Genomic DNA, 19,704 nt, shown 5'->3' with positions numbered 1-19,704 from the left:
CATTATGTTCATTGCCTTATTGGGTTGTTTTTATTATTATTATTTAATTGGGTTGTTTATTTATTTTAATCAATTTAAATTGTGTCCGCCGACGCATTTATACACTGTAAAGATAGGGCTACATTTCACAGATAAACTTCACTATTTCCCCGCCACGTCCTTTTCTATTTGCTTTTATAAATGCCAGAAAATATGCATGTGTAACCAACCACACAGACACAGTATGTGTCCCGCTCTAGAGCGCGCTAATCGGGCTACTACATCAACGCTGTGTTGAGAAGTGTCACTTGCAGAAAGGGCACCGAGCTAGCGGTCTGTCACTCACCCGCTCCAGGAGGCGGGATTTCCGGCACGGATCAACACCGCTATTGAGCACACTTTGGCAAAACTGTTCAGCTGCAGGCGTTCTTCAATAGGCTCAACATTGTTTTTCCAGGGAAATTTGGAATCACGACAAACACTTAGATAAATGGGTGATGGTTGCATGGGTGTAGAATAGTTCAGATATAGAATGCGGGTGGTGTAAGGTCGGGAACGAATACACTGGCAGCAGCGGAAGGGGTAGCCTGACATAGTCAAATTGTTTGGCGGCTGTGTGCTTTACAAGAGGTGGTAGTTGTATAGCCATTGCCATTTCTCTTGGTGAATGTCAGCAGTCCTTCTGTTGTATGTGCGGTAATAACATGTCGGCACCGCTGCCTGCCATCGTACCAGCAGCTCGGAAGGCCACTGCAGCGGTGAGTTCATTTCGCGCAACCGAGAGGACATGTAGTAGGTCACCTGCGCTCCAGCCATTGTACCATGCTATGATATGAGTGGCCGCTACCACAGCCGCTGGGACAAGGCACTTAAATTGAGAAGCATGCGAGTGACATCAAAGTGTTATTCCCTCTCTTCTTTTTTTTAAATTTTTTTTATTGTGTAATCATGTCCTCACCTTGACCTGATTTGGAATAGAATTTGATATTGATGTGCCTTATGCATCTCTGTTACTTTTCTCTCAGGTGATATTTCTGCATGGCCTAGGTGACACCGGGTGAGTATAATGGTCTATCTATGTAGTACATATAATGTGGTATTTTTCTAACCAGCTATTAGCTTATACAGTTGCAATGCGTATTATTGGTATTTGTATTTGATTGTATTTCCTTTACGTCTGTATTCTCAGGCATGGCTGGGCAGAGGCCTTCGCAGGGATCAGGACTCCTCATGTGAAATATATCTGTCCTCATGCGTGAGTAAACATCAGCCTGCCACTGTAAGAGATGACTAGGAGGCTCCTCCAAGATCCCAGATGCCATTATGGGGTAACTTCTAAAGGTTCTCAGATGAATCATGTGTGTGCAAGAACCACAGGTTTCCTTAAAGGTTCACCAGAGAACCCTTCGGATTCCTTCACTGTGGCAGGCCGAAGAACCCCAAAAGGTTCTTTTAGAAACCCTTCGAAGAATCCTGAAGATTTCTGTGGTTAACCCTGGAGTTCTTCCAAAAACGTTTACAGAGACAAGAACATATTTCAGAGACAAGAGGCTCCCACATACTTTCCACATTTGCAGCATTTAATAGCAACGTTTTGGTCTATTGACTTTCTTCAAGCAGTTTAACCAAGCAGTTCAATTCAAGGTTGAATAACTTGAAGATGGTCAATAGACCAAAATGATGCCATTCAATGCTGCAAGTATGGACAGTGTGCAGGAGCTTTCTTTTCTCTGACACTGGTGACCCAGAGGTTCTCCTCTGACTAACCTAGCAAAGGAGGTGTCCAAGAATTCTACACAAAAGGCATTCTTCAGAGAGCCTTTGGAGTTCCTCAGGGCACATTTGGGTTCCTTGGTTCCTCCACGAATCAGTTGAGGGTTCTTTGAGGAGTCTTCAAATTTTTAGTTGTAGACCAATGGCAATCGCAAACTAATGTCTGAATGATTTCTGGAAATGTTTAATTGATTTTCTGTTTATTTGCAGGCCGATCATGCCTGTGAGTCTCAACATGAACATGCGAATGCCGTCTTGGTGAGAAACGTTGTATTATTATTTAACATGATATTGATGCATCGTGGCAGGTCTCTTTTCAGCGGAACTCATTTTTACATTACCAATGTGGAAAATATCAGGCCCATATGAAAGGTTCTGTCAGACCCTCGGTTGGTTCAAAAGTGTAGGTCTACCTTTTAAAACTGCAGCCAAAACGCTGCAAAGAGATGCAGTGGTTGAACATGAACAATGTAATTTCATAGAGGTTGATGTCCGTTTGCTGTGTAGGTTTGATATTGTCGGCTTGAGTCCAGATTCAGCAGAGGACGAGACTGGAATTAAACGAGCGGCTGAGAACAGTGAGTTCATCTTTCTCTCATTTTGTACCAACTCCAGTGGTGGAATGATGGCTAATCACTAATTCATGTGACCACAATTTACTGCATTTTGGCATGTACGTACTGTACTAAAGGAGAATTCCTGCCCATTTCAACATGCAGTTGTATTGCTCATGCTTCCTTTGACTTGACTGTACCCGATGACACAGCATTTTTTGTTCAGCGCTTTCCGAGATCCTAGCCATTGTAATATGGGCATGCTTTGTTAAATTGTCAAAAAGAGAAAAACATGCACATCTGTCTCAAAAAGATTGGGTGCAGGACCAGCAAAAATACTATGAAAACTGAAAGAAAAGTCTGCGACACCAAGCTCCTGTTTCTCTTATTTAATGTGACGTTTCAGGCAGAATGCCCTTCATCAGACATGGTGAATGTCTGATGAAGGGCATGTTGCCTGAAACGTCACATTAAATAAGAGAAACGGGAGCTTGGTGTCGCAGACTTTTCTTTCAGTTTTCATGGCATGCTTGATTAAAACAATAATTAAAGCAACACCTTAAGGATAGACTATGTAAGTTTTTTTTAGTAGTTCCAATTCCAGTACTCCCAAAACGTATGCTGCCTTTTCACAAATGTCATCTTTTTCACCACCATCAATTTCCAAGTATTCATTATGACTGGGGAAATTACACTTTTCATCCTTAAAAATGAGGGTTTTCTCTGTGTCTGCCATTTTGAATTTCCAGTAGGCCTAATAGACATCTTTAGCTGCTAAACTTACTGTACTTCGGTCAGACCAGTTTATTATTAGTTTATTATTATTACTAATTATTTATGAAAATATCAAATTTGGGAATGAGCGGCATCGTTGCAATTGGCAGCATAGTTGCAATGTCTAATCTGGCCACAATCCTACATACTCTACCTTTTTAAAATCAATACATTTCTGGAAATAACATAAGCTAATTTAAATAAGTTAAGTAATTGAGTTTTACCTTTCTCCTGTTCCTCGAGCCATTCTCTAGGTCTGGTGATGTTACTTCTACTTCCAAGCAAGCAATTATCTTTTAATCTTATGGGACCTACCATCAACATACGAGTCAATTATATACAGTGCCCTCCATTATTATTGGCACCCCTGGTTGAGATGTGTTTTTTAGCTTCCAATTATTATTATTTTTCTCTAAATAATATAGGACCTTAATGGAAAAAAAGAGAAAAATCCAACCTTCAATACAAGTGCATTTATTCAGTGGGGAAAAATCCCACATAAAGAAATAATTATTTGACATCAAATAATGTGTGTCACAATTATTAGCACCCCTGTTGTTAATATTTTGTACAACCCCCCTTTGCCAACAAAACAGCACCTAATCTTCTCCTATAATGTTTCACAAGATGGGAAAAGACATAAAGAGGGATCTTCAGCCATTCCTCTTTGCAGAATCTCTCTAAATCATCCAGAGACCTGGGTCCTCTCCTCTGTACTCTCCTCTTCAGCTCACCCCACAGGTTCTCAATGGGGTTGAGGTCTGGGGACTGAGATGGCCATGGGAGGAGCTTGATTTTGTGTCTGGTTAACCATTTCTGTGTAGATTTGGCCATAAATTTAGGGTCATTGTCTTGCTGAAAGACCCAGTGACGACCCATCTTCAGCTTTTTGGCAGAGGGCAACAGATTTTGATTTAAAATGTCCTGGTATTTCAAAGCATTCATGATGCCATGCACCCTAACAAGCTTCCCAGGGCCTTTGGAAGCGAAACAGCCCCACAGCATCACTGACCCACCCCCATACTTCACAGTGGGTATGAGGTGCTTTTCAGCATGCGCATCTTTCGTGGCACGCCAGACCCACTTAGAGTGTTTGTTGCCAAAAAGCTCAATCTTGGTCTCATCTGACCAAAGCACACGGTCCCAGTTGAAGCCCCAATACCGCTGGGCGAACTCCAGACGTTTGCGTTTATGATTGTGGGTGAGGAAAGGTTTTTCTCCGTGCATGCCTCCCAAACAGCTTGTTGGCGTGTAGACAGCGCCTGATGGTTGATTTGGAGACTTTGTGACCCCAGGATGCTACCATTTGTTGTAATTCTGTAACAGTGAGCTTTGGAGATCTTTTGATTTCTCTTACCATCCTCCTCACTGTGCGTGGTGGCAAAATAAACTTGGGTCCTCGTCCAGGCTTGTTTACCACTGTTCCAGTTGTTTTGAACTTCTTAATTATTCCTCTCACAGTAGATATGGGCAGCTGCAGTTGAGTGGCAATCTTCTTGTAGCCTCTGCCTGACCTGTGAAGGTCGACGCACATCTGCCTCACTTGTATGCTGTGTTCCTTTGTCTTTCCCATGTTTAAGAGTGGATAAGAGAAATGGCCTCGGTGTCACGTCATATTTATACCCCAGGGAAACAGGAAATGATGAATTACTAATTAAATGTTCCTACATACTCTGGTAAACTTTGTAAACTACTGTAGAAATAACAGAAATGCTTCAATTATATTTATTTCCTGGGAATTGTTAAGGGTGCCAATAATTGTGGAACAGGTGATTTAATGTAAAATAATTATTTTTTAGTCAGGGATTTTTTTTATTTTCCTACAATTCATTTGAGTTGAAGGCTACATTTTCCTAAAAAAATCAGTGTGACAGTATTCCTCTGCAATAAACACTGAATTTATTTTAAGGCTTTTAACACATCTCAACCAGGGGTGCCAATAATTATGGAGGGCACTGTATGCCAGATAGAATTTGTGTTGCCAGAGCCATAGGATGGAAGTACAGGAGAAAGGTCAAAGTCAATCATTTAACTCAAGGGAAGGTGGAAAATGAGTTTATATCTAGAAATGGTGCGGCATCACTTCGTAGTTCACTTCCAAATATCATCCCAACAGTTCTGCAACATCAGCAGACACCTGACAACACAACAGTATATTACACCAGAGGCCTCTTTCTCCAGCTCCACCAATCACCACCAAGCACTTTGCCCTACCTCTGTTCAGTCTTTTCTGTCTTTATAGCCTACTGTGCGCTTGTACTGTCCACTTTTTTTTTTTTTTTTTTTACCTGTAAAGCGTCTTTGAGTCTCAAGAAAAGTGCTATACAAAATTCATGCTTTATTATTATAATGATAATAATTACTATTATTATTAAATGTCATGCTGTGTGTTGACACTTGACTAATGTTGAACTATTTCCCCCACAGTCAAAGCATTAATTGACCAGGAGGTTAAAAACGGGATCCCTTCCACTAGAATAGTACTCGGAGGATTCTCTCAGGTACACAGTCGGCTCCCCCATTCTGTTTTTTTCCCTTCATTTTTTTAATTAATTGCATAGCCAATGAATACAATACTATAACACACTCATCTTTAAAGCCCATTTTCAAAGCAAAAACATGTTATAAAACATGTTATAAAAGTTTAGTCTCAGCGGCATACACACTAACTGATCTGAGTGCAGCATTTGTGAGCGTGGCGGTGTAAGGATTACGTAATCTATTATAAACTGCAGGCTCATGGACTTGAGGGCTCATCTGATCTGGCTTCCGTTTGTAGCACAGAGTAGACTAGAGCAGTGTTTCCCAACCAGGGGTACGTGTACCACTAGGGGTACGCGAGCACATCTCAAGGGGTACGCGGAAAAATGTAATAATAACAAATATATTGAGTGCAGTCACATAGCACACAGGATCAGAGCCTGAATGAGGGCGAGGAGGTACTCATCATATGAAAAAGTTGGTAAGGGGGTACGCAGGACAAAAAAGGTTGGGAAGCACTGGACTAGAGGTTCCAAAAGGAGGTCCCTGCTGAAAAAAGTTTTGGAACCATTGGAGTAGTAGACCAACAGGTTTACATCAGTAATGACTGCCAGACCTTTGGGACCAGACACATTGGCTATTAAAAGCTGCTCCATTGGGATTGAAGTTAATTAATTTGTCTAATTAGTTCATTATTTATGCCATTGTCTGTCTGAGACGTCTCTGTCATTAAAGCAACCAAGAAATCAGGAAAGGAGGAGGATTTAAGTGAAATTAAATGAGGTACTAGAATTACACTGCGCGTTGATGATCCTTTTCTCAAACCATTCATACGTATGGGGATAAAACAACTAAATAAAATAGGTCAGAACTTCATGAAGAGTTATTTTTTTAAAGCCCATATTGTATAGCTACACTGACTTGATGGAAAGAAAAACTTCTTTGTCATGTATTCTTTTTACTGTCATTGCTATTACTGTAGCAAGAACAACTACAACGCTGCTATGAAAAATAACACATACATGTGAAGATTATTCATATCATGGCTTTAAACATTTTTGTAACTGAGCACACACATTTGTGTGTATTCCCTTGTGTGTGTGTGTGTGTGTGTGTGTGTGTGTGTGTGTGTGTGTGTGTGTGTGTGTGTGTGTGTGTGTGCGCGTGTGTGTGTGTGTGTGTGTTATAGGGAGGGGCGCTGTCTCTCTACACTGCCCTCACCATGAAGCAGAAGCTCGGCGGTGTTCTAGCCCTCAGCTGCTGGCTTCCTCTCAGGAACTCTTTTCCTCAGGTGCCTCCATCTCTCTTAACACACATCATACATTAACATACATCATCCTGGTGTCTCCATCTCTCTTAACACACATCATCCTGGTGTCTCCATCTCTCTTATCCTCTCAGGAACTCTTTTCCTCAGGTGTCTCCATCTCTCTTATCCTCTCAGGAACTCTTTTCCTCAGGTGTCTCCATCTCTCTTAACACACATCGTCCTGGTGTCTCCATCTCTCTTAACACACATCATCCTGTTGTATCCATCTCTCTTGTCTTATCCTCTCCGGAACTCTTTTCCTCAGGTGTCTCCATCTCTCTGTCTTATCCTCTCCGGAACTCTTTTCATCAGGTGTCTCCATCTCTCTTAACACTCATCTCTCTTAACACTCATCTCTCTTAACACACATCATCCTGTTGTATCCATCTCTCTGTCTTATCCTCTCAGGAACTCTTTTCCTCAGGTGTCTCCATCTTTCTTAACACACATCATCCTGTTGTCTTATCCACCAGGAACTCCTGTTGTATCCATCTCTCTGTCTTATCCTCTCAGGAACTCTTTTCCTCAGGTGTCTCCATCTTAATCTCTCTTCTCATCCATCATCCTGTTTTATCCATCTTTCTGTCTTATGATGATGAGCTTTATTGGTCAAATACAAAGTCTTCGGGATGCAAAGTATTCTAAATTACAGACGTCAGGGAAGGATTCTCCTATAGGCAGCTTGGTTTCAATGAGCAGCATTGTTGCCATACCTACTCTGGCCACAGTCCTACGCAGTGCAGCTTTAACTCATCTACTCTTATCACTATGCATTCATCCACTCCAGATTTCTCCTTTGACCTTTTTTACTTCAGTGGGTAGATGTGTTAATGTGTGATACATGTAGATGAATGTGCTGCCATCTTTATTTACTTCGAGATTAAAAAGATGTTTACTAGTCTGATCAGGACTGGATTAAGCTAAACAATTAAATTAAACGGTCATAACTCCCAGCTATTAATTAAGTCTGCCAAGTGTAGAGAGGAGTATTAGCAATAGATTATGTTTTTCATTACTCCATCTGCAATTAAGCAAAATTGTTTTCCCCACTTTGACCAATCAGGGGGGCCCTGGCTGGTGGGGGGCCCTAGGGTGCAACGGCAGCCATATCTAGGCGGTGCATTAAACTGATAACTAGTGATTCATCCACACCCAACTTCTTCTTTTAACTTCCCTATATCCTCCTCCATCTCTGTGTGTGTGTGTGTGTGCGTGCGTGCGTGCATGCGTGTGTGTGTGTGTGTGTGTGTGTGTGTGTGTGTGTGTGTGTGTGTGTGTGTGTGTGTGTGTGTGTGTGTGTGTGTTTGTCCTTCAGGCTTCTGCTGACTCGGGTAATAGGGAGGTGCCCGTGCTCCAGTGTCACGGTGAGGCGGACCCTCTGGTGCCTCTGATGTTCGGCTGTCTGACGGTGGAGAAGCTGAAGACCCTCATGAACCCCGTCAACATCACCTTCAAGACGTACGGCAGGATGGGCCACTCCGCCTGCCCGCAGGTCAGTCAGGGCTTGCTACCTCCTGCCAGACCTCAACAGAAGTACTTTATTATACACACGCAGACATCACAGAGTAGCAGAGTGGCTCAATTAATCCACAAGGGGGAAATTAAGGTGTCAAGTAGCTTACAAAAATACATAAAAAGCACACATGGACATTTTAAGACACATGCACAACAACAAGCATAAGCACAGGTCAAAGTCAAGGGGAGGGGGGAAAAATGACACAGGTGGACGTAGCGCCAAAGTTTACTTGGTAGTACCATATATTCCATCCCTTGCCTCTACTTAAGCACTTAAAGGCACTATACAGGAATCTGGAACCATTTTGAAGCGTTCATGTGGTCAGAGCATGATTTGTGAGGAAATGCGCCCTGCCTACCATCAGAAAATGTTTAGAACCATATCCATATAATATTTACCGGTCTGTCCGCTGGTATGCTACTTTGTAGATTACTCTATTGAATCCTCACACATCACCTGTCTCTACCTCAGCAGTTGATTACTAGATGTGTGTCTGTAAATGACTGATATCAGCACTGGATTGTTGTTGCTTACAGGTGTCATATGAAGCATTGTTGCAACAGTAGATATTGCAACTATGCTGCTCATTGGAGCTGTGCTGCCTATTCCCATGTTTAATAATAAACTAGTATTTAGTAATAAACTAGTATTTACTAGTTTGACCAAATCACAGTGTTTCACAGCTAAAAGCTGAAGCAATACAAGATCCACCTTTTCATGTATGAAAATTGTAATTTTCAGTCATAATGAATACTTAGAATTTGATAAGGGTGGTAAGTATTTGTGAAAAAATTGTGAAAAAAATTGTGCATGGGCTGCATGAATTCTGTAAATAAACTACTAAAATATTATACACTGCACCTTTTAAGCCTGGTTGCCCATCACTAAGCAGCATAAATATTCATTGAAAGCTATATATAATGCCTTAGCCACACCCTCCTACTTCCGGACCATGGTCACTTTTTGCCAAAAAAATGTAATGGAAGTGAATGGAGTGAGTCAGCTAAATCCTGATTTCGACACGTGTTCCAGATTTCACATATGATAACAAAATCATATCACAACAAAATTTGCACTTTTATGAGTGGGATGTGTTTTTGCCTGTTCTGGCCACATTCGCATGAATCTGTAAACTGTGTGTTAGCCCCTGAAGCCGGTTGCCATAGCAGCTTTGGCTCCCAAGCCAAACTGGTGCTGCCACAGAAGTGTCTCCACTGCCTTTCTGCCTTAGCCTCGCGAGCCATCCTACGTACTTCCGCCACAGGATTGGCTCCACTACTGTAGTCTGGCCGTGCTTCTCTGTGGAGTGCCTGGAGCAGTAGAATTTTGATCGCAACGCCCCACCCAGAAAACAGCCAATAATCGAATACGCCCCCCACGTGGGGGCGAAAGGGGGAGGACGCTCGTGACAATGACGTACACATCTGCGCAAGAGCCATTGGTCTGCGCTATGTTGTTGTTGAGTAACTGCCACCGATTGGGTGAGAGGTGTCCAATAATTTCAAACCATAACTGAGTGCAAACTTCCTGCATCCTACAATCGCTTCAGAGCAAACAAATGCCAGACCATAAATACGAAATGAAATGATAGTATTATGGGATGGTCAGGACCAGGCTATTTCTGCCTTAGTATCAAAAAATATAATAGAGACTAATGCCCCCCAATTGCAACGGAGTGCCGTCACCATTCAGCTATAACTTCTCATTTCCAATGCAAACTCATGTAAATGCAGTTCTGGGTTTCTACCTTGTCACTAAAAAGGCATACTAAGTTTCCGTGCTGGTCGTTGCCCAAAGTGTCTGATTTCAAACAGAATGACCCATGTGCTGTTTGCTTTACCCTGCCAAGTTTTGCACTGCCATCATATCTAGCTATCTGTCCAACCGAAATGCACGCACACAACTGTTATTAAAATGTGGGAGGCATCAGCTGTGCAATACCAAACTTTAAAAACCTACAGTTCTATTTCATTCCATTCACAGGCTGTGACGCCTCTGGCGGTCATCTGGCATTCATAGAACCACAGTTACATTCGTAACTAGCCTTTTTCACTGTCTGATGCTTGTATTTGGTTCTGTATTTTTGTTTTGTTCTGCAGACCCTATCACTATCTGACTTTATCTACGCTCCCTTTTCCTTCAGGAAATGGACGACATCAAAGAGTTCATAGACACAAATCTGCCTCCAATCGACTAAGCAAGACAGTATTGTAAAACTGCTGACGGGATGAAGGGCTATCCCCAACCTCGCTGATGGCTGGTGACCCAAAGCGACCCAATCAGACTGAAGTGGTACCGAATAGAACAACAGAACTGAACCAAACCCCATCCAGGACCTCTCCTCCGTACTCCTCCATCTGCCACCTGGGGACAGAGGACACATGCTGCTACTGCTGTTGCTATGGTAGGAACGACTCCGTGAGCCAGACAGGCCAAGGGGTCAGGGTCACCATCCACATCCGGAGGTCATGGAAGAGGAGCTGTAGACAAATCACCATCGCCATGGTAATCTCATTGGCAAGTGATGTTTTTGCAGAACGGGAGAATTTTAGATGATTGTCTGCTCATATGCTGTAAATAAACATCAATTGCTTTACCGTCCTGTGTCGTTCAGGATTTATTTTGTGTGCTGTCCCTGTTTTTTTGAGAATAAATCAAATTATGATGACTGAAAATATTGAATGGAAGTACTTGTCATAATCATGTTAGCAAAACAGAGATGTTGATTTGTGTGAGACTGTGTGAAAAATTGATGAGAAATAAGCTGCAAAATCTTCAATGCATCACTAACTGTAGCTTGACAACCATCCTTCACAATATTCATGTATCATTCATCATTTACACATGTACAAAAAATGAACACATTGTTATGTGTGTGATATAAGCATTTGTGCTTTTATTTAATTCCTGTCATTTTAGTCTAACAGATAAAAACAATAACCACTTTTTAAAAAATATGCTTTTTTTGTAAATAAATAGATCAAAGCCACTTGTTTGTACAGTATTGCAACAAAGGTCTAAAAGAAAGCACCCCCATGGTGACACTACATATGGAATGTGTTTAGGTGTTACTGATGTGTTTTTGAAAGGAATTCCCTTATTGGTAACTTTAAATGCACCACAGTTCAAGGCACAGGTGTGGGATTCGCCAGAGGGAAATACGGCTTCGTACAACTGCCTTGACTACTACGCATGTCAGTCTTTTGGAAACACAAGATCCAAAATTGTGAAGGTTCAGTGTGTCATTTTTAGGAGTTTATTTCCAGAATTACACTGACCACTCAGAAATGTTGTCTTTTTCATTGGTGTGTACTACCACCAATTTGCAAGAATTCCGTTATGGTGTGGAAATGTACACTTCCTTGATTTTTCATAGGTCAAAACTCTCCGTTTAAATCTGCCGAATTTCCAGTCGCCGACATCTTTGGTGGCGAAGCCTACTCTGGTCAGACCAGTAAATATTTATTTATTTACTTGTTAAATGTTAATGGAAAAAGATATAATTTATGAATGGTCAGCATACCTTTTTGGAAATAAATACATAAAGTAGCCTAACAAAGTTACACACTAGACTTTTCAGCTCTAATATGTAAAACTTTCAGGCGTTAAATATCTACTATAACTAATTTGTTATTTCACATACTTCCATTTCCACTTACATTTATTTGTACATTAACTTCCATATTAATGGCCTTCTAGCACTACTTCATCAAGTCATCTATGACATGATATAACAGTGTTGGGTATGGTGTTGCCGCTTCTATGTGTTTTTTTATTATTATTTATTTGAATATTTTTACTGGGAAGGAAAATCTCATGCATTTGACTTTTGAGGGAATTCTCTGAGCAAACAAACTACAATTCATTATTTTGTAGATTCTTGACTTGACTGTCAAGATCACATTAAATTTAAGTACACAGTGTGCTGAAAAGTCCATGATCAATAGAATCCACCTTTGGGTGATAAAAAGTCAATTTCGAGTTCCTTCTTCTCCGTAGGGTATATCAGGAAAATCTAAAAATGCAAGATCCTGTGTAGTCTATTTCTGAGATAAAGGCAAGACTATTGTAAGAAGTTAACATTTCCCCCTGAGTCTTCTCTTGGTGGCACAGGGAAAGGTAGGCAGTGACAGTCAGAATCGTAAACTTAACTATCCCAAACTTAACACCTTCACTTCAGGGGAGGGGGTTTCCAAATGATTTGCTGTCCATCTACAGCTTAACTGTTAAGTACGTGTAAGTATGTGTAAACCTCCAAATAGACAATGCCTCCCTCCCCAAGTACTGCACAGGGTTATCCTAAGACTAGAGATGCACCGGATCCTGATTTTTAGGATCCTGCCGGATACCGGATCCACTGCTTAAGATCCTGCCGGAACCGGATACCGGATCCTACGAAAGGGTTGAAACACATAGCCCACTCACACACGTGGGCCCTTTTATCACGTTGGCTCAAACTATTTTGACTGAAAAGCCTCGGCTACCGGATCCTGGATCCTGGAACCGGATCCGGATAGTCTGAAAAACCCTATTATCCTGCCGGATCCGGAACCGGATCTTGGATCCTGTACATCTCTACCTAAGACACTGATAAGACATTACTATAAGCTTGCCTAAGCTGCTGTAAACCTGCCGTATGGAGTCCTATTGCTTTGAATGGAATTTAAGCCCGGGACCGCCTCCATTAGAAATGTTTGCAATTACTCCTGAGTTTATTTAAGTCAGGCTCACATGTAATCCATTCTCGTGGACCTCCTTCCCCCAGGTGGAACTGCAATGTGTTCTTTTCATTATCCGAACTCCCATCCTTCCTCGTGCTTGTGGCCTCATGATGAAGGTCATTTTCAAAGGTCTTTTTCTGCATTTGCAATCTGGATGCTGAATGGGGAAAAGTTTGCAAAAAGTTGTTTCGGTTAGGCTGAGAGCAGGGAAATGTAATTTTCTCCACGGAGGCGGGGCGTGAGCAAAGCTCGAGGCCACAAGCAGGGCCGCTGACAGCTTTTTCTGGGCCCAGGACAAAGTCATCTGAAAAGGCCCCCCTACCCAATACACACAATGTAATTTGGACCCAATTCTGGCCCTCCTATATCCCTGGGCCCGGGTCAATTTACCCCTTTGTCCCCCGTTGTCGACGGGCCTGGCCACAAGCACAGGTTCAGGACCAGAGATGGGATAACGGAAAGAACCCAATGTCTCAGATCAACCACAACTACAAAAGCACTACGGCTAAAGTTGCTAGCACATACCTGCCTTACGATTGTACTTCTCCACTTGAAAAAAAAATAATGTGTGAAGCTAAACTGTATAGGGTTCAATTTTTTGTTATTTTACAGTGACATGATTGGTTGTCTTCAATGTGATTTGTATCGCAGCAACTGCTCTGATGACATGCAAATACAGTACAACTGGCGACGTAGGCCTACTCCTTCTACCGTAGATACGAAATAAATAAATACATAAATAAATAAACAAACTTGCACACACAGTACCTCATGTCTTCAGGCTATCTGACTGAAACACCACAATAATTTGTCACCTTTGTTACCTGAAAATTCTATTTACAGATAGGTAAAATAAAAATGTAATGGCTAGCTCAGGCAGCCGTTGCTGCGCCGAGCAGCCAGTGTGACATACAGTGGATGCTCCTGAGAGGCAAAGTGGGGAGAGGAACATCTGTTTGTGTGAAAAAGAAAAAAGCAGTGAGTGACAGGCCAGTTTCTCAGTACAGTACGGGACAGTAGTCAAGCCACTTTATCTGCATTACGCAATTCAGTGATGTTCACTGACAACTGAGAATGTTCTTAATTTCAGAGCCAGGGATCTGAATGCTGAAGGGTTGAGTGTATGTGTGGGTGAGGGTGTATTGAGGTTGTGCAATAAAGATTACCCTCACTTGTGTGATGTATTTCAGTCAAGCAAGCTGTGTGTGTGTGTGTGTGTGTGTGTGTGTGTGTGTGTGTGTGTGTGTGTGTGTGTGTGTGTGTGTGTGTGTGTGTGTGTGTGTGTGTGTGTGTGTGTGTGTGTGTGTGTGAATGTGTAGTATCTATCTACTCTACTAGTTCCAGAGTTTAGTTTTGTGAGTGATCATGCCAAACCGTACACATGTGTGTTTTTTGTGTAGATACATGTCACTTTAAGCTCAAGTGTGTCCATCTTAGTGTGTTTAGGGACTGTGTGAAAAAGAGGATTCACCATGCATTGCTCAACAACAATGTAAATATGTAGGTAATGTATAGGAGAGGTGCCACATATAGACAAGTAGTTGTTATGTATCTGGACTATCTGTTGAACTCTTCTTTATGTCATGGTATTTTGGATGTGTGTGTGTGTGTGTGTGTGTGTGTGTGTGTGTGTGTGTGTGTGTGTGTGTGTGTGTGTGTGTGTGTGTGCACGCTTGCGCATCTCCCCACACGGTGTACAGTAAGTTGTTGTATATGCCCCCACTTTCTAAGTGGATTTGGACAAACAAAACTTTCTGCTTTAAAGTAATGCAATATAGCCTAATGTAAGGTGTGTTTTTCAGAAAGTTTCTGAAGTGGGTCACATCTGTCACATCTGCTGCGGCAGGGTCTGCAGCAGCTCTGGCAATGTCGGCATGCATGTGTGTGTGTGTGTGTCTCACTGTGCATGTGTGTGCGTGCATGTGTGTGTGTGTATGTGCATGCGTGTGCGTATGTGTGTGCGTGTATGCAAGCTCGTGCGTGTGTGCGTGCTATTCAGGAGGTTTCTGTAGGCTTTTGCTGTTTCTGCTTCTGCTTCTGCTGTTGCTCCTTCTGCTTCGGCTGTTGCTCCTTCTGCTGCTGTTGCTGCTGCTGCTGCTGCTGCTGCTCTTGCTCGAGGGTGTGCAGCAGGTCCGTGTAGATGCTCGAGTTCATGTAGCGCGGGTAGGAGTCGCGCTGCATCAGGGTGTAGATCTGCTGCTGCGCGTCGTCAAAGGTGTGCGACGTGGGCTCCGTCATGTTCTTGTTGATCACGTCTCGCACCCGAGAGTCCAGGCTCACCTGAGGGGACATTTTCATGTGCACATGTCAATTTCTATTTTTATCTTTATGTTATATTATTTAATTTATTTATTTTCTTTGCACTGATGATGGTCTGACTGTGACCAAAACGTTTGGACTTCACTTTTTCTAATATGCCATAAAAGTACCCTATTGCATCATGTTGCATCAAGTTCCCTTTGCTTGCCCTCAGTTGACCTACTGGAACCTACGCACCCAAAAGTCCAAAGGCACAATACCGCATTGGAAAGTGCCCAGTCAATTTTCACAGTCAACGTTTGAACACTGAAGGTGGTGATACACAGGGAAACATTTTGAATAACACTTCTGGGCAACGATGCTATAAGATTTTATTTGGACATTTTCCCCCCAAACACTTCCATCAGTACTTGGATGAGCATCAGACAAATGTTCAAAATAATTTAGTTGGAAAATTAGTAGTCAATCATGTCATTGCCCGGCAACATTGCTCAAAATGTTGGCCTGTGTGCCGTCACCTTCAGATTAGTGATGGGCCACTTGGATTCAGAAGCTACAATCCAGTAGCCTCGCGACGCCATCCTCTGTACTCCACCCAAAGATTTTGGCTCTGCACATCGTCTGGCAAAAGCCTCGAGCTCGGTTCTCTCAGTGTTTCGCCAATCAGCAAACAGTTGAGAGTGGTGACGTAGAACTCACCCGCGATCTCTGTTACTGATTGGTTAAGGTAACTATATTCACACTTTCATTTTGTTAGTTGTATGCTTTTGTGACGCTATAACGTAACAGGCATGCTAATAAAGCACAATATGGGTTTTAATTTGAGTTTGGAACTTCAATTAATTTAAATGATAGAGTAAGATCAGACCATCTTCCATCGTCCACGGAGACGGATTCCTCATGGCTTTTGCCGGACTGATTGACGGAGTCAACAGTCGGCTATTCGCCCAGGCTAACAATCCAGTGGCACAAATCTGAAGGTTCTCCGAAGACTCCGATGCGGTGAACAGAGTCTCACCAACTGCTGCTAAAAATGACAAACTCTCTCATTGGCTCAACTGGTATGTAAGTCAAAGGAAGGAGTGGTCTAATTGATTGCAGCTTCAGTGGTACACAGAGGCATTTGAAATATGTAGGTTAAGCCCTGTAATGTTTTGTTACTTGATGCTGTTTACTTTTTCCTATATTCAAAAACAGTGTGAAAAAGAGGCCACACACTGTCCATTCCACCAGCAAGCTTTAATATGTTTCAGTCATCCAACCCTCTTTAGGCAAAAGGTACTTAAAATTCTGGTAATTTTAACTGAAGAAGGTCGGAGGACCGAAACGTTGTATTAAAGCTTTCTGGTTGAGTGAATGAATGATGCTCTTGAATGATTAACTCACTGGGAAAATATTATATGCACATGTCCAACTACAGAGGTATGCAAAAGTGCCTGTTTGAACTATATTCAAAAGAAAAAAAAAAAAAAAAAAAAATATATATATATATATATATAGTAGCCCTTTAATGCATGCCGTACCTCTTGTGGCACGCTGTAATAGACATTGAAAGTTAACTACTATAGTATTACACTACTATGACAGTGCACGGGGCCTTTAGTAATACATTACAACTTGGTCATAGCCATTCTGTTAACAGCTAATTTATAATGCCGTGTCTTAAGGGGTTAAGAAAAAGGGGTCGTGTGTGTACGGTACAGTACCTCTCGTGGGGACAGGATGGAGACAAAGTCCTCGTAGATCTGCCGCACCTTAACAATAATAATAACAATAATAATAATAATGATGATAATAACAATAATACAGAATGTAAATAACAACATATAAACAGCAATAAATAAATACATGAATTACAATATATAAATAATAATAATACTATTCTAGACCCTCAAAGATGCTTCACAGACCATATAACATAAAAACAAAACACATACAGTGCCCTCCATAATTATTGGCACCCCTGGTTGAGATGTGTTAAAAGCCTTAAAATAAATTCAGTGTTTATTGCAGAAGAATACTGTCACACTGAAAATTGTAGGAAAATGTAGCCTTCAACTCAAATGAATTGTAAGAAAATAAAAAAATCCCTGACTAAAAAAAAAATATTTTTCATTAAATCACCTGTTCCACAATTATTGGCACCCTTAACAATTCCCAGGAAATAAATATAATTGAAGCATTTCTGTCATTTCTGCAGTAGTTTACAAAGTTTACCAGAGTATGTAGGAACATTTAATTAGTAATTCATCACTTCCTGTTTCCCTGGGGTATAAATATGACGTGACACCGAGGCCATTTCTCTTACCCACTCTTAAACATGGGAAAGACAAAGGAACACAGCATACAAGTGAGGCAGATGTGCGTCGACCTTCACAGGTCAGGCAGAGGCTACAAGAAGATTGCCACTCAACTGCAGCTGCCCATATCCACTGTGAGAGGAATAATTAAGAAGTTCAAAACAACTGGAACAGTGGTAAACAAGCCTGGACGAGGACCCAAGTTTATTTTGCCACCACGCACAGTGAGGAGGATGGTAAGAGAAATCAAAAGATCTCCAAAGCTCACTGTTACAGAATTACAACAAATGGTAGCATCCTGGGGTCACAAAGTCTCCAAATCAACCATCAGGCGCTGTCTACACGCCAACAAGCTGTTTGGGAGGCATGCACGGAGAAAACCTTTCCTCACTCACAATCATAAACGCAAGCGTCTGGAGTTCGCCAAGCGGTATTGGGGCTTCAACTGGGACCGTGTGCTTTGGTCAGATGAGACCAAGATTGAGCTTTTTGGCAACAAACCCTCTAAGTGGGTCTGGCGTACCACGAAAGATGCGCATACTGAAAAGCACCTCATACCCACTGTGAAGTATGGGGGTGGGTCAGTGATGCTGTGGGGCTGTTTCGCTTCCAAAGGCCCTGGGAACCTTGTTAGGGTGCATGGCATCATGAATGCTTTGAAATACCAGGACATTTTAAATCAAAATCTGTTGCCCTCTGCCCGAAAGCTGAAGCTGGGTCGTCACTGGGTCTTTCAGCAAGACAATGACCCTAAACATATGGCCAAATCTACACAGAAATGGTTCACCAGACACAAAATCAAGCTCCTCCCATGGCCATCTCAGTCCCCTGACCTCAACCCCATTGAGAACCTGTGGGGTGAGCTGAAGAGGAGAGTACAGAGGAGAGGACCCAGGTCTCTGGATGATTTAGAGAGATTCTGCAAAGAGGAATGGCTGAAGATCCCTCTTTCTGTCTTTTCCCATCTTGTGAAACAGTATAGGAGAAGATTAGGTGCTGTTTTGTTGGCAAAAGGGGGTTGTACAAAATATTAACACCAGGGGTGCTAATAATTGTGACACACATTATTTGATGTCAAATCATTATTTCTTTATGTGGGATTTTTTCCCCACTGAATAAATGCACTTGTATTGAAGGTTGGATTTTTCTCTTTTTTTCCATTAAGGTCCCATATTATTTAGAAAAAAATAAAATAATTGGAAGCTAAAAAACACATCTCAACCAGGGGTGCCAATAATTATGGAGGGCACTGTATTAAACCCATAATGCATGGCTATTCACGTCGTAATAGTAATTGAAAAGCTAGCTACTATGACATAACACAGGGCCTTTAGTAATGCACTACAACCTGGTCATTGTCCTTCTGATAACAGTAGAAAGATCAGGAAGCGCACTCAACACCTTGTCTTCTTATACTTTACACTGGGTGCTTAACTTTGTCAATGAACCAACTCAAATCTCAACAGAAAGTGAATAAAGAAGCACTCATCAGATTTCTTTTTTCATTTTTAATCGCCTCACCACAGACGTTTCAGGCTTACACCCTTCTTCAGTGTGAAATGCGATTTCACACTGAAGAAGGGTGTAAGCCCGAAACATCTGTGATGTGAGGCGATTAAAAATGTAAAAAGAAATCTGATGAGTGCTTCTTTATTCACTTCCTTCTGATAAGTGAATGATAAGCTCTGCCGCATCTACCTTCTCCTCCACCACTCCGCGATTGGTCTCCTTCTTCAGCTCTTCACAGGCCAGCCAGAACAGCAGGTTCTCCTCGCTGAACTCCGTCCGCAGGAACTGCCGGAAGCAGCCCCGGCCCGCCGGGCTCTTCATCAGGCGCTCAAACGACTGCGACCACATCCGGGCGTCCTCCAGCGTCGGCTTAGGGCTGTGAATCAGTCAGAGGGTTGACAGTTCAAATCCCACCCGAACAAGCATGTAATGGAGTGATGTCAAACTCGTTTCAGACATGGGGCCACCACATACAGCCAATTTGATCTCAATTTGTGCCAGACCAGTAACTTCACTGCGAAATATCGCA

The 19,704-nt window shown here is 42.1% G+C and overlaps 2 protein-coding genes across 2 annotated transcripts in view; one reads left to right on the top strand and one right to left on the bottom strand.

Moving 5' to 3' along the window:
- The first annotated feature begins 319 nt into the window (after positions 1–319).
- Positions 320–10,983, top strand: lypla1 (lysophospholipase 1). The gene is made up of 9 exons (XM_063206070.1): positions 320–737; positions 1,005–1,036; positions 1,169–1,234; positions 1,963–2,010; positions 2,260–2,330; positions 5,508–5,581; positions 6,751–6,852; positions 8,186–8,362; positions 10,530–10,983. Exons 1-9 carry the CDS (start codon positions 669–671, stop codon positions 10,581–10,583), a joined length of 693 nt encoding a protein of 230 aa, XP_063062140.1. The 5' UTR covers positions 320–668; the 3' UTR covers positions 10,584–10,983.
- A 4,115-nt stretch (positions 10,984–15,098) lies between these two features.
- The window catches only part of LOC134456111 (regulator of G-protein signaling 20), a 10,104-nt gene continuing 5,498 nt past the window's right edge, over positions 15,099–19,704 (bottom strand). The window contains 4 exon segments of the mRNA XM_063207545.1: positions 15,099–15,228; positions 15,230–15,387; positions 17,073–17,120; positions 19,365–19,551. Coding sequence (XP_063063615.1) covers positions 15,099–15,228; positions 15,230–15,387; positions 17,073–17,120; positions 19,365–19,551 — 523 coding nt within the window.

The sequence above is a fragment of the Engraulis encrasicolus genome, chromosome 9 (assembly GCF_034702125.1).
Source record: "Engraulis encrasicolus isolate BLACKSEA-1 chromosome 9, IST_EnEncr_1.0, whole genome shotgun sequence".
In the NCBI taxonomy this organism is placed as follows: domain Eukaryota; kingdom Metazoa; phylum Chordata; class Actinopteri; order Clupeiformes; family Engraulidae; genus Engraulis; species Engraulis encrasicolus.
This window is presented reverse-complemented; position numbering and strand designations above follow the sequence as displayed.